This window comes from Sturnira hondurensis, unplaced genomic scaffold (genome assembly GCF_014824575.4).
Source record: "Sturnira hondurensis isolate 20B ecotype Veracruz unplaced genomic scaffold, ASM1482457v3 Scaffold0006413, whole genome shotgun sequence".
NCBI lineage: Eukaryota > Metazoa > Chordata > Mammalia > Chiroptera > Phyllostomidae > Sturnira > Sturnira hondurensis.
In genome coordinates, this window is record NW_028079044.1 from 53,873,429 (window position 1) to 53,886,209 (window position 12,781).

Here is a 12,781-nt window from a genome sequence, read left to right on the forward strand (position 1 = left end):
CTTCTATTAACCCTTTTGTTTATTCTTTTTCCAATAACACATTGTCTTCATTATGGAAGCTTTCCAGTAAGCCTTGAAATCAGGAAGTACTGGCCTTCCCACTTTCTTCTCCTTGTATATTGTTGGCTATTCTGGGTCTCTTGTCTCTTCATATAAATTTTCGAATCAGTTTGTTGGTATCCATAAAATAACCTGCTGAGACTACTTTTTAAATTTATTTACTTTCAGAGAGAGAGAGAGAGAGAGAAACATTGATTGCTGTTCCACTCATTTATGCATTCATTGGTTGACTCTAGTATGTGTTCTGACTGGGGATCAAACCCACAACCTCAGTCTATGAGGACAACACTCTAACCAACTAAGCTACCCATCCAGGGCCTTGCTGGGATTTTAATTGAGATTACATCAACTCTATAGATCAAGTTGGGAAGAAACAACATCTTTAAAATAGTGAGTTTGCCTATCCATGAGTCACTTCTTCATTTATTTAGCTTTTCTTTAATATCTCTCATTAGAATTTTGCAGTTTTCCTCATATATATTTTGTACATTTTGTTACATTTATATACCTAAGTATTTCATTTTGAGGGTGCTAATGTAAATGGTACAGTTTTCAGTTTTGAATTCCACTTGTTTGCTGCTAGTATACAGGAAAGCAATTAGCTTTTGTACATTCACCTGGTACCCTGCAACCTTGCTATAATCACTAGTTCTAAGAGGTTTTTTTGTCAGTTGTTTAGGATTTTCTACATAGATGATCATGTCATCTGTGAACAAACATAGTTTTATTTTTTCCCTTGCAATCTGTACATCTTTTATTTCCTTTCCTTGTATTGCACTAGCTATGGCTTCCCATATGGTGCTGAAAAGTAGAGGTGAGAGAGGACATCCTTGCCTTACTCATGATCTTAATGGAAAAGCTGACCATTAAGCATGGTCATTCTCACCATTCTAACCATTAAGCATGATGTTAGCTATAGGTGTTTTGTAGAAAGTCTTTTATTAAAAATATTTTATTTACTTTTAGAGGGTAAGAAAGGGATAAAGAGAAGGAGAGAAACATCAATGTATGGTTGCCTCTCACGGGTGCCCCCCACCAGGGACCTGGCCTGCAACCCAAACATATGCCCTGACTGGGAATCAAACCGGTCAACCTTTGGTTCTCAGGCTGGCACTCAGTCCACTGAGTCACACAAACCAGGGAGGTTTTGTGTAGATGTTCTTTATCAAGTTGAGGAAATTCTTCTCTAGTCCTACTTTATTGAGAGGTCACCCCTCCCCATCATGAATGAGTGTTGAATTTCATCAAGTAATTTTTCTGCATCTGTTGATATGACCCTGTACTTTTGCTATGATGGATTGTATTAATTTTTGCATACCTTGGATCATTCCCACTTGGTTGAGCTTTATAATTCTTTTTAAACTTTGCTGAATTTGATTTGCTGATGTTGTGTGGAAGATTTTTTACCTGTGTTCATGAGACAAATTGACCTGTAGTTTTCTTTCCCCATAATGTAAATGTAGTTTTACATTTCCCTGTAAATGTCTTTGTCTGGATTTGGAATTGGGATAATGCTGACCTCACAGAATGTGTTAGGAAGTATTCTTTCTACATCTTCCAAAAGAGATGTAGAGAATTGGTACAATTTCTTGCATAAATGTTTGGTAGAATTCACCAGTGAACCTATCTGGGCTTGGTGCTCTGTATTTTGGAAGATTATTAATTATTGTTTCACTTTCTTTAACACATATAGGCCTATTCAGATGATCTATTTCTTCTTGTGTGAGTTTTGGCAGATTGTGTCTTTTAAGGAATTGGTTCATTATACCTAGGTTTTCAAATTTGTGTCTACAGATTTGTTCATAGAATTATTTCATTATCTTTTTAATGCCCATGGGCTCTGTAATGATGTCTCCTGCTTTGTTTCTGGTATTAGTAACTTGTCTTTTCTCCCAGCCTGACTAGATACTCATTGATTTTATCAATGATTACTGATTTTGATCAATTATTTCAAATAAACCAGCTTTTTGTTTTATTGATTTTCAACACTGATTTCCCATTTTCAGTTTTACTGATTTCTGTTCCACTATTATTAATTTTACTTTGTTTTGGATTTGCTGTCTGTCCTCTGAGTTCCCTAAAATGAAAGCTTAGATGACTGATTTTAGATCTTTCTTCTTGTCACTGACACACATTCCCTAGGTCCCACCTTTGCTGCACCCTAAAAACTTTGGTAACTTGTGCTTTCATTTTACTTCAAAGTATTAAAAAACATCTTGAGTTTTCTTCTTAGTCTATGAGTTTTTAGAAGTGTGTTGTTTGATCTTCAAATATTTGGGAACTTTTCGAGTTATTTTTCTGTTACTGAATTCCATTGTGGTCTGAGAGCAGACATTGTGTGAGATCTGTTCTTTTAAATTTGTTAATATTTGTTATATGGCTCAGAATGTGCCCTATCTTGGTAAAATCATGAGTTTTTAAAACTACCATTTAATATCTTGTACATATGAATCATATTTATTAAAGTCAGTGTTCGATAACTTCAAAATACACATTCCTCTGGGTCTGTTTCGATTTTTAATCAGTTCTGTTAATTTTAGACTGAAATTCTGGTGACTGCGTATGAAAGACTGTAGAGATCATTTGAGCCTCTTGATTTACTGTAGCTTCTGCAGGCAGCTGAGTGAGGGCAGATCACCTGCATCCCATCCTGGACCAAGCTGACTGGAAGTTGGGCTGGTCCACTTCCTCTCACCCTGGTTCCTCGTGCCAAGGTGAAATGTGGAGTGTTCACTAGGGCTCTTCTCTGGGCTGCTGGACTCTGTGTGGATTCCCAGCCCTGTGGAACCACCCAGAGGGCTGCTCAGTTCTCTGTCTCTTGACTGTCTTGACGGATAGGTAGTGTCACCGGGCTGGGCTGGGCTGCCCTGATCTCCAGACTTCGGCCCTCGAGTCCTTGCTGCTCAGCAAATCTCTGAGGACTTCAGGGTGATTTTGTCTGTTTTGTTCTTGTTGTGCAGGTCGGTTTCAGGTAAGTCAATCCACCATCACGCAAAACGAAAACCGCAACATCTTTAAGACGCCAGTTGTGCAGTTTGATCCCCCTACCTCTGTCCTCTGATTGTCACTGGGCCTTTCAGGACAAGGGCCCAGGTCCTAGTGACTGGGAGTGAGTGAAGGGGCTTCTGGAGAACAAAGGCTGCAGACAGGAGCTCAGGGTGAGGGAGGGCCCCACGCCACTGTGAGGCAGCCTGCTCCAGGATGCCTGCACATGCCCCACCCAGCACAGGCAGGGTCCGACCCTGCTGGTCAGTGCCAGTGCCCAGCAACTTGGCCTCACCACCTGAGGAGTCAGAGAGCTGCAGGGCTCAACATGCAGGTTCCCATTCCTGGGAATTCTGTTCCTGGTTGCTAGAGGCTGCTCCCAGCCTGCTGCTCACATCGACCAGGCAGAGCCGAAGGTGGCAGTGTGCCGGGGACCAGCAAACCCTGAGGACTGGCTTTGGAGTTGAGAGATCTGGGACTGAACTCCAACCCATCACTCCCTAACTGTGGGACTTGGGAATATCACTAACCACCTCCATCTCAGTGTCTTCAGCAGTTCCTATGAGGATTAAATAACATAATGTGCAAAGTCCTTAGTTTACTGCCAACACAGGAAGCACCTAGCAAGGGGAAACCATTACTTTTCACACCTTCTTACCACTCAGCAGATTCAGCCCCTATGTGAGGCCTTGCACGGTGGCCAGTGTACACAATGATCCCTGCCTGACGAAGTGTGCTGAGGGCTGTGGGCTGTCCCACTGGCCTGTCAGTCATGAGCCATCAAGTCGTGCCGCAGGATGAGGGGGGTAGAAAAGAGCATCAGGTGGAGTCTAGAGCACATGAGAGGCTGCTGGTAAGAGGACACCCATTCCAGGACCTGAGGGCAGTTACATCTGGTCCAGGCAGACATGGGAGAGAACAAGGCAGGAGGAAGCCCCGCAGCCTTCTCCTCTGCTGGGCTGGGGGCAGGGGCCAGCATGGCCCCCCTTCCATGCCCATGTACCTCCAAGAAGTCTCTCATTTGATCCTCCAGAAAGGCCCGAGGTTCCCGTAGGCTCCATGTCACAGATGGGCACGCAAGCCCCAGAGAAACAGAGATGGCCCTTGGTTCCAGAGAATCATGCTGCAGCCAAGACTGCCTGCCGTGACGAGCGCATCAAGTCTCTGGTCTGATGAGGCATCTCTGGCAGCCTGTCCCTCCAGATGTCGCCGCACACCACGGTGCAGGCAATGTCACCGGTCCGGGGATGGGCAGACCCACGGACCTTTCCACAACATCAGGCTCCGCACGCCTACCAGTCCCCACTGCTGTGCCCATCCCTCGGGGCTCCTCCATGAACCCTTACAGCCGGCTTCCAGGTCCTGCTATCTGCTTCTCACCCAGAGTTTCTCTGACTTGCCCCTACCCCTGGGACCGCTGAGCAGACCCTTCACCTGGTTCAGCCTCTCTGGCCTGCCCTCGGACCTCTGTGTCCTTACAGCTCCCCAAACCCTTCCCATTCCCTAATGCCCTGTCCACTCTGCTGGGGTGGAGGCATGCAGGCTGAGGGACACCACCCATCCCTAAACAAAAAGGGACAACTGCCCGGCTATCCCAGGGGGGCAGAACCTTCACTGCCTCTAGAGATGTCGGAAGACAGGCAGCGAGGGTGCAGATGGGCACTGAAAAGGCAGCACAGGGACAAAGGTCTCCACTTAGCATAGGGCATTCTCCCCAGGGCCTGTTTCAAAGGCAGAATGGAGAGCCCCCCACCAAACCAAAGCTGCTCTGCAGCCGGCTCCTCAGCGATGTGGGTGCTCTGGGAATGACACCTGGACCTGACCCCCCCCACACCTCAGAGGAAAACCTCTGTGCCAGTGTGCAAGTGTGGCCCCCAGAGGCACACTCACATTCAGCACAAGAAGCCACACATAGGAAGCAATGTTTGAAAACAACTTAAACCTCAACTGCCCTGTAAGCCTTCAAGCACAGGGATGCCTCCCCATGTCAAGCTGGGCGGGTCTGTCCACCACCGCTCCTGCCCTGCTCAGTGCAAAACCTTGGTGGGTGGAAAGAGCTGTGCCTAGACAGGCTCCTTCCCACATCCCCTTCTCCTCACAGGCCCTGTGCACAGTGCCAGGGAAGGGTGGTGGTATCTCTTCCCCACTCCATCTGTTAATGTTAGCTCCCCCCATTTTTCCTGCTCTGCATGACTGCATCTACTCCTAAAAGAACATACTCTTCCCATGCCAAGCCCAGCTGGGACCCGGGATGGCAGGGCCAGGGCAGCACTTGCAAAGACCAGGTGGACAAGTCTGGGGACCTGCCTCCGAGGCAAAAAGGTTTCTAGTGCTTTATGTGACCAACACCACCTTAAGAAGCAAGTTGCTCTCAGTGACAGCCCGTTCACCCTGCAAGAAATGGGCCCATATCACCTGAAAGAAATGTCCTTACAGAGATAAATGAGCTCAAGTTCCACACTCCCTTGGAATATACAGCTCTTAACAAGCACATGCCACTCAGCTACAGCCACCTGTGTTCCTGGAGGCCACAGGTATCAAACCCACATCTCCTTTGGGGAGGGAATATCCAAGATTCAGCTTCTCAATAAACTATTTGTTTAATTCTGGGCTTGTCAGCCTCCTTCTTCAGTCCATCAGCCCCATCCTCCTGGGTGGGGTGGTTCCCGCACAGTTCTGGAAGTCCTCCTGGCACTGTAGTAGCGCGGAGGCCCCACGCAGTCAGCTGCCCACGCCCCACTTTGCTGAAGGGCACCTGAGGCACAGGAAGCTGGGAGACAGTCCCACAGTCCCAGAGCCGTGTGGCTGGACCCAGAGGCAGCTCAGATGCCCTCCTGATAGGCTGGTGCACAAACCCGGGTACCACATCTGAGCTCAGCCTCTACAACAGTAGGAGCAAACTGCCAAAAGCCCTCAGGTCTTGCAATCCCCCTCCAACACTGGGGTTATTCCTGGTCTGTGCTGGGGGCACCGAGGCTGCCCAGAGGCACACACCCACCTGGCCTTCCACAGCTGGGGTGGCAATTCCTGCTGCAACCTGGACACACAAGCTGACCAAGGGGTGGCCCTGCCCAGACTAACGGCTATGGCACTCCAATGTCCCGAGTGTCATCTCTAGTGCTTCCCAGCACCTTGGAAGGCAAAGCCAGGGCTACGAGAGGCCCAATCCTCCTTCCCTACGAAAAAAAACCAATGTCCTCCTTCACCTGAGAAATATTTGGTGCACAGCTGGGAGCTCCCAGGAGGACCACATGCTAAGGACGCACCAGGGCCTGGTTCCCTGGCCAGGGGTCAGGGGCAGTGCCACAGGCTCTGTGATCCCCCAAGGTAGGCACTGGGGGGTTCTTCTAGGACCAGAAGCTCCCACATGAGCCTGGGGCTACTCCAGGAGGCCTCTGCCCAGGCACCAGGGCCCCACCAGCCACTTGCGTTCCACTAGCTGGCGCAGAGCCTGCATGCCGTGCACGCCCAGCCAGCTGCTTCCTGCTGAGCCAGCCCCTTTTCTAGCTCACCCGAGAGCTTCTGAGAAACCACCCTTGGTCAGGAGATGGGGCCGAGCCTGAGACTCGGGCTCTACCTGTAGTGGAGCAGCTGGCCATCTGCGCTGTAATCCCGGTAAATCTCATAGTCCTTCTCAAGGAACACTCCTGGTGGGGAGGAACTAAAACACAGCAAAATGAAAACAAGACATGAACGTAAGTGCAATAGTCTAGAAATAAGGGACATGTATTTCCCTGTTAACAGGGTGGGTGTGGTCTTTTGTTTCTTAGGAATGACCTGTGGGCTGGCTCCTGCCCACAAATCTGTTCCCTTTGTCAGGGCAAAAGCCTATTTCCTCTTCTCTAAGCCTGCAGTGCCCGGACCATGGCATGGATAGGTGGAATGCAGCAGGGACAGCCCCAGTGTGGCACCATCCAGAGGCTGGGGCCTGGCCAGGCCAGGACACAGAATGCCATCCTGGGTTTTAGGAGCTCAGATGACTGACTGCAACTGAGGCTCCTATTCCATGGGATTAGCAAGGTGGTTAGTGAGACCCAAAGCTTACACCAGACATGAGCAGATGACCTGCGGAAACCAGGGTTACAGAAGCCCTGATGGGGGTGGCAAGCTTCTTAAGGGTGGGGACTTGGAACATACCAGGCACCCAATACCTGAGAGATGAATAAGTGGGCATATGATCAAATTAATATGTACTTATGATTTTTTAAAAAGTATTTTATTTATTTATTTTTAGAGAGGGGGACAGGAAGGAGAAAGAGTGGGAGAGAAACATCAGTGTGTGGTTGCCTCTCATGTGTCCCCTACTGGGGACCTGGCCTGCAACCCAGGCATGTGCCCTGACTGGGAATCCAACCGGCGACCGTTTGCTTCACAGGCCTGTACTCAATCCACTGAGCTACACCAGCCAGAGCTGTATTTATGATTTTAAAAACTCTCAGTAACCCAGAAATAGAGGAAAATTTACTTGACCAAGAATATGCAAACTAAGCCCAAGGCCTGCATAACATTCAGCTGTGAAAGGCTGAAAGCACACCCATCGGCTTCAGGAGAAGGCACCTGTGCTCAGCACCAGTGTGGGACGGTGTTGGAAGCACCAGTCAATGCAATAAGGTTTTTTAAAAAGCAAGAGATTTAAATATTTGGAAAGAGATAAAATTATTAGTTGCCACCCTAGAAAAACTAGAACAACCAACTGAAAAGCGATTAGAAGCACTGAGAGAGGCTGCTCATGTCTGCAACACCCTTGACCTGTGAACAGTGTGGGCCTGGCCTTCTGGCCCACACAAGCGGAGACAGTCGAAACTGCAGAGGACAAAGAAAGACTTCAGCCCATGGGCAGTGCACTCCCAGGGGGTTGGCGGCCCTGGCATAAGAACAGACAGATGGCAGTGTCATTCAGGGGATAAAGTCTATGTGTGGTAAAGGGACACACACCGCATCGCATTACGGGGCCAAGGGGGTGACATAGGAGACAAAGCCTGGATCCCTCCTTGCCCCTCACAAAGGTGGCTCCAGACAGAGTCAGGTCTCAGTGTGAAAGATAAAGCTACAAAGTTAACATGTAAGAGGGTATCTCTGGACCTAGGCCAAGGAAAAACTTTTAAGCAGAACATTAAAAACATAAATCACAAGACAAAAAACCTGTAAACTGGGTTGCATCAAAATCAAGGACACTGGGGACCAGACAGGAGGCAGGTGACGGAGTAGAAGAGCCTCATGTCATCTGAAGCCAAGGAGGAATGGGTGTCTGGAATGTGCAAGGAACTCCTGTAACACAGAAAGAAAGACAGCAACTCCAGAAGAAAAATGAGTAAAAAATAAACACCAGCAGGCAATTCACATCAGACAGAACTCAGAGGCTACATGCTCAAGACAAAAGAATGGGAATCTTGGCAAATCAGAAATGAAAGCGAAAGGGCTACCCAGCCCCCTCATTGACTAGATCAGCTGGTAAAGGCCAGTGCTGGGGGCCACCCTGCTGTCCACTCCTGGTGGCTTTGCCCAGCCCAGCACTGCGGGCCCCAGGGCAGAGGTGCACAGAACACAGGGATGGAGCAGAAGAACAGGATACCAGGGAGAAGGGGAGCCCCAAAGGACACACCCCAACAGCAAGACACAGGGGAGCTACAGCACAGGCATGGGCAGGGCACAGGAGGCAGGGCAACGAGGAAAAGCGCGTGCCTAAAAGGATGAAAAGATGACAAACCAAATCCTCGCCCGGTGCCAGCCAGCAGTTCCAGTGAAATAACTGCAACCTTCATGCTTCACAGAACACAGGTGTTCAGATGGGTGAAAAAGAAATCATCGGTAAGAAACTTAAAGTATAAGCATAAAGGACTACAGTTTGGGAAAGACACTAAGAGGCAAATACTACCCACAGGGAAGCAGCAGCAAGCACTGAGTTAACACCAAACGAGGCAGGCTCCAGGGCAACTATTACCATGGGAGGGAAAAGGGGACTTGTGATGATAAAAGAAGAAGCTCACCAGAAAGCCATAGCCATTCCATACTGATGTGCAACCAACCTGTGGCCTCAACACAGAGGAAGCAGTAATGGGCAGATTTAAAGGAGAAGCAGACCAATTCCAATGAGAGGCTTTACCTCTCAGAATCCACAGATCAGGTGGACAAAAAATTTGTAAGAAGCTTAATACAATGAACAGAGCCATAGGCAGCACTCCCAGTGAGGGGATGAAGACCAGCCACACACAGGATGAGGAGGAAGGTACAGGCTGTTTTTACTGATCAACGTGAAAAAAGTCCTAAACAAATTATTAGCAACCTGAGTCTATTTACAAAATTACACAAACGGAGTGTCCCGGGAATGCAAGAAATATAGAAAAATGATAACTTTAAAATGCCAACTGCAGCACATCAAAATTACAACTAAACTATAGAACAACCATCACTCAGAACCATCAGAAATCGAGTTGAATGAAGTCCAACAACTACGGAAGTAAAGAAGCCACGTCCATCCAGACTGGTAGGAGGGGTGGATAAAAACTCGGAAGGGATATCTCAGGAGTGAGGGGTCCCAGGCCTGGTTTCCAGTGCCAGGAAGAGAAGTCCCTATAGCTTCTGGCTGCAAAACTCTGTGGGGATTGAGTCAGTGGAAGAAACTTCTGGACTCCCAAGCAGTTCCTCTTAAAGAACCACACACAGAGTTACTCAGACTCACTCCCTCTGAGCTCCAGTGCCAGTAGCAGCTTGAAGGGCACCAGTGGCACACTGGGAGGAACTGAAGTGTTTGTCATCAGGGCAAGAGCTAGGGGGCAGCCTACTCCCAGAGAGAAAGACAGGCAGAGGCCACTGTTCCTTTTCTGAACCTTCCCCCTAACAAGGCCAGAGGCAAGTACCGTATATGAGCATCCATCAACTTGGCTAACTAACACTGTCTGCCCTGCCCTGGCGATTCCCTGAGGCTCTGACCCACCCAATATCCGGGCCCACCCAAGATGTTTTTCCATATGAATGGCTTGTCTAAACTCATGCTTTACATCTTCCTAAATCCTCTCAAACAAGCAAGGAAAAGACAAGAAAAACTAAAGGAGTTCATTATCACCAAACCCTTATTATATGAAATGCTAAAGGGAATTAATTAAGAAAAAGGAGATCAGCTCTGGCTGGTGTGGCTCAGTGGGTTGAATGCTGGCCTGTGAACCAAAGAGTCACTAGTTCTATTCCCAGTCAGGGCACAGGCCTGGGTTGTGAGGCAGGTCCCCAGTAGGGGGCACGTGAGAGGCAAACACACATTGATATTTCTCTCCCTCCCTCTAAAAAGAAATAAATAAAATCTTTTTTTAAAAATTTTATTTATTTATTTTGGGAAGGGAAGGAGAGAGGGAGAGAAATATCAATGTATGGTTGCTTCTCGTGCATCTCCTGCTGGGAACTGGCCCCCAGCTGGGAACTAGCCTGCAACCCAGTCATGTGCCCTGATGGGGAATCGAACCACGATCTTTTCCTCCGAAGGCCTGTGCTCAATCCACTGAGCTACACCAGCCAGGGCTAAATAAATAAAATCTTAAAAAAATAAAATCTTAAAAAGAGGTCAAAACTATTAACAATAAAATGGCAATAAATACATACCTATCAACAACTGAATCTAAAAAGCAAACTAAGCAAACAAGCATAACAGACAGAATCATGTATATGGAGAGCATTTTGATGGTTGCCTGATGGGAGGGGATGTAGGAGAATGGGTAAAAAGGTGAGGGGATTAAGAGGTAGTTACAGAATAGCCAAGGGGATGTAAATTATAGAACAGAAAATGGAAAAGCCAAAGAACTTGTGCCCATGGCCCACGGACAAGAACAATGATGGATGGGGTGGCAGTTACTTGAGGCAGTGGGGGCTGCTGGGTGGAGGGGGACAAAGGGGGAAAAATTGGGGACAACTATAATAGCATAATCAATAGAATTTAATTTAAAAAAATGCCAACTGCATGCCCTGGCTGGCGTAGCTCCGTGGATTGAGCATGGGCTGTGAACCAAAAGGTTGCCGGTTCAATTCCCAGTCAGGGCACATGCCTGGGTTGCCGGCCGAGTCCCCAGTAGAGGCCACATGAGAGGCTACCACACATTGATGTTTCTCTCTCTCTTTCTCCCTCCCTTCCCCTGTCTAAAAATAAATAAATAAATATCTTTTAAAAAAATGCCAACTGCAATAGGGTCCAGGGGCTGCCGTCACAAAATGCCACAGCCTAGGGCTTGAACAGCAGAAACTCCCTCTCTCACAATCCGGAGGCCATGAGTCCAAGATCAGAGGCCAGTCCGGCTGGTCCCCTCGGAGGCCAGGAGGCTCCTGTCCCAGGTGTGTGCAGTCCTCGGCTATAGACTCATCACTCCAGGCTCCTTCTCTGTGGTCACAGGGCGTGCTCCCTGGCTGCTGTCTTCCTACAGGGACACCACCCCTAACTGGCTCCGAGCCCACCCTGCTCCAGGTGACTTCATCTCAACTAATGATGGCAAAGGTTCTGTTTGCAAATAAGGCCACATTCACAGAGACTGAGGATTAGAACTTCTGCATGTCTTTGGTCGGGGGACAAAATTCAACAGCAATATGAAGATTCAGAACATATACTTGATAAAAATACTACATCCATTCATGGTGAAAAGCCTAGCAGTATGAAGGGACTTCCCAAGAGAGTGTCACCGAGTTACTGGGCTAGCAGGCTTGCAGCCTGAGCACTGGGACAAGACTGCTGGCCCTCCTAGGTTCAGTCCTGGCCATCATGGGGCAGATGGCCAGCACCACAGAAGACGGATGATGAATCTTTAATGAGACTAATGAGCTCGAACAAAAGTATAAAAGACACCCTGGCTCGTGTAGCTCAGTGGATTGAGCATGGGCCTGCAAACCAGAGTATCGTGGTTCGATCCCCAGCCAGGGCACATGTCTGAGTTGCAGGCCAGTTCCCAGCAGGGAACGCACGAGAGGCAGCCATACATTGATATTTCTCTTCCTCTCTCCTTCCCTTCCCCTCTAAAGATAAAAAATTTTAAAAAATCTTTTAAAAGAAGTGTAAAGACTGACAAGTGTAAAAAAAAGATAAGACTGACATAAAAATCAATGTCTATTTACCAGTGACAATCATAAACTATGACTTTAAAAAAAGAGATATAACATAAAAGCCAGATTGCTGTAAAATTGGTAACATGCCTAGAAATAAACCTTAGAAATATGCAAGTCCTTTGTGGAGAGAAGCATAAAACACACCATCCTCATACACAGGAGAGGACAATCCAATAAGGACATCCACTGCACCCAGACTGATCCACACATTCAACACAGTTGTAAGCCAAGTCCAGACAGCGCTTGTGGTGAAACCCTGACCCCACTGACCTGCTGATGTCACTTCACGGCAGAACATCTAAGATGCTTTTGGAGAAAGGGTACTCTGTCCCCCAGAAGGCTTGTCACTGGGCTGGAGGGTACGGGGCAGGCAGTGGCTTCTCCAGACCAGTACCCAAAGCATGGGTGACAAACACATTTATCAACAGAATCCTAAAAGAACCCAATCCCTTCACCTGAGTACGCAGTCAATAAAGAATTCAGAACCGCCACAACCCAATGAAAAATGAGCAGTTCTCTCTGATTTTCTGTTTCCTGGATACAAGGAAACAGGACAGCTTGTGGGCTGCAGCCTGATGGCACCCAAGGTCTTGTGTGAGCTCCTGACGGCACCCAAGGTCTCTCAGAGGCCATGCACCCAGCTGCTTTCTCCTCCTGCTGC

General features: G+C 47.9%; 1 protein-coding gene across 6 annotated transcripts in view; it reads right to left on the reverse strand.

Annotated features, from left to right (window-relative positions):
* ARHGAP39 (Rho GTPase activating protein 39) overlaps nt 1-12,781 on the reverse strand; it is a 55,925-nt gene that overhangs the window by 19,029 nt on the left and 24,115 nt on the right. For all 6 annotated transcript variants that reach the window (XM_037048811.1, XM_037048809.1, XM_037048807.1 and 3 more), the window contains one exon: nt 6,623-6,706. In XM_037048811.1, the coding sequence (XP_036904706.1) occupies nt 6,623-6,706 (84 nt within the window). The remainder of the gene's footprint in view (nt 1-6,622; nt 6,707-12,781) is intronic.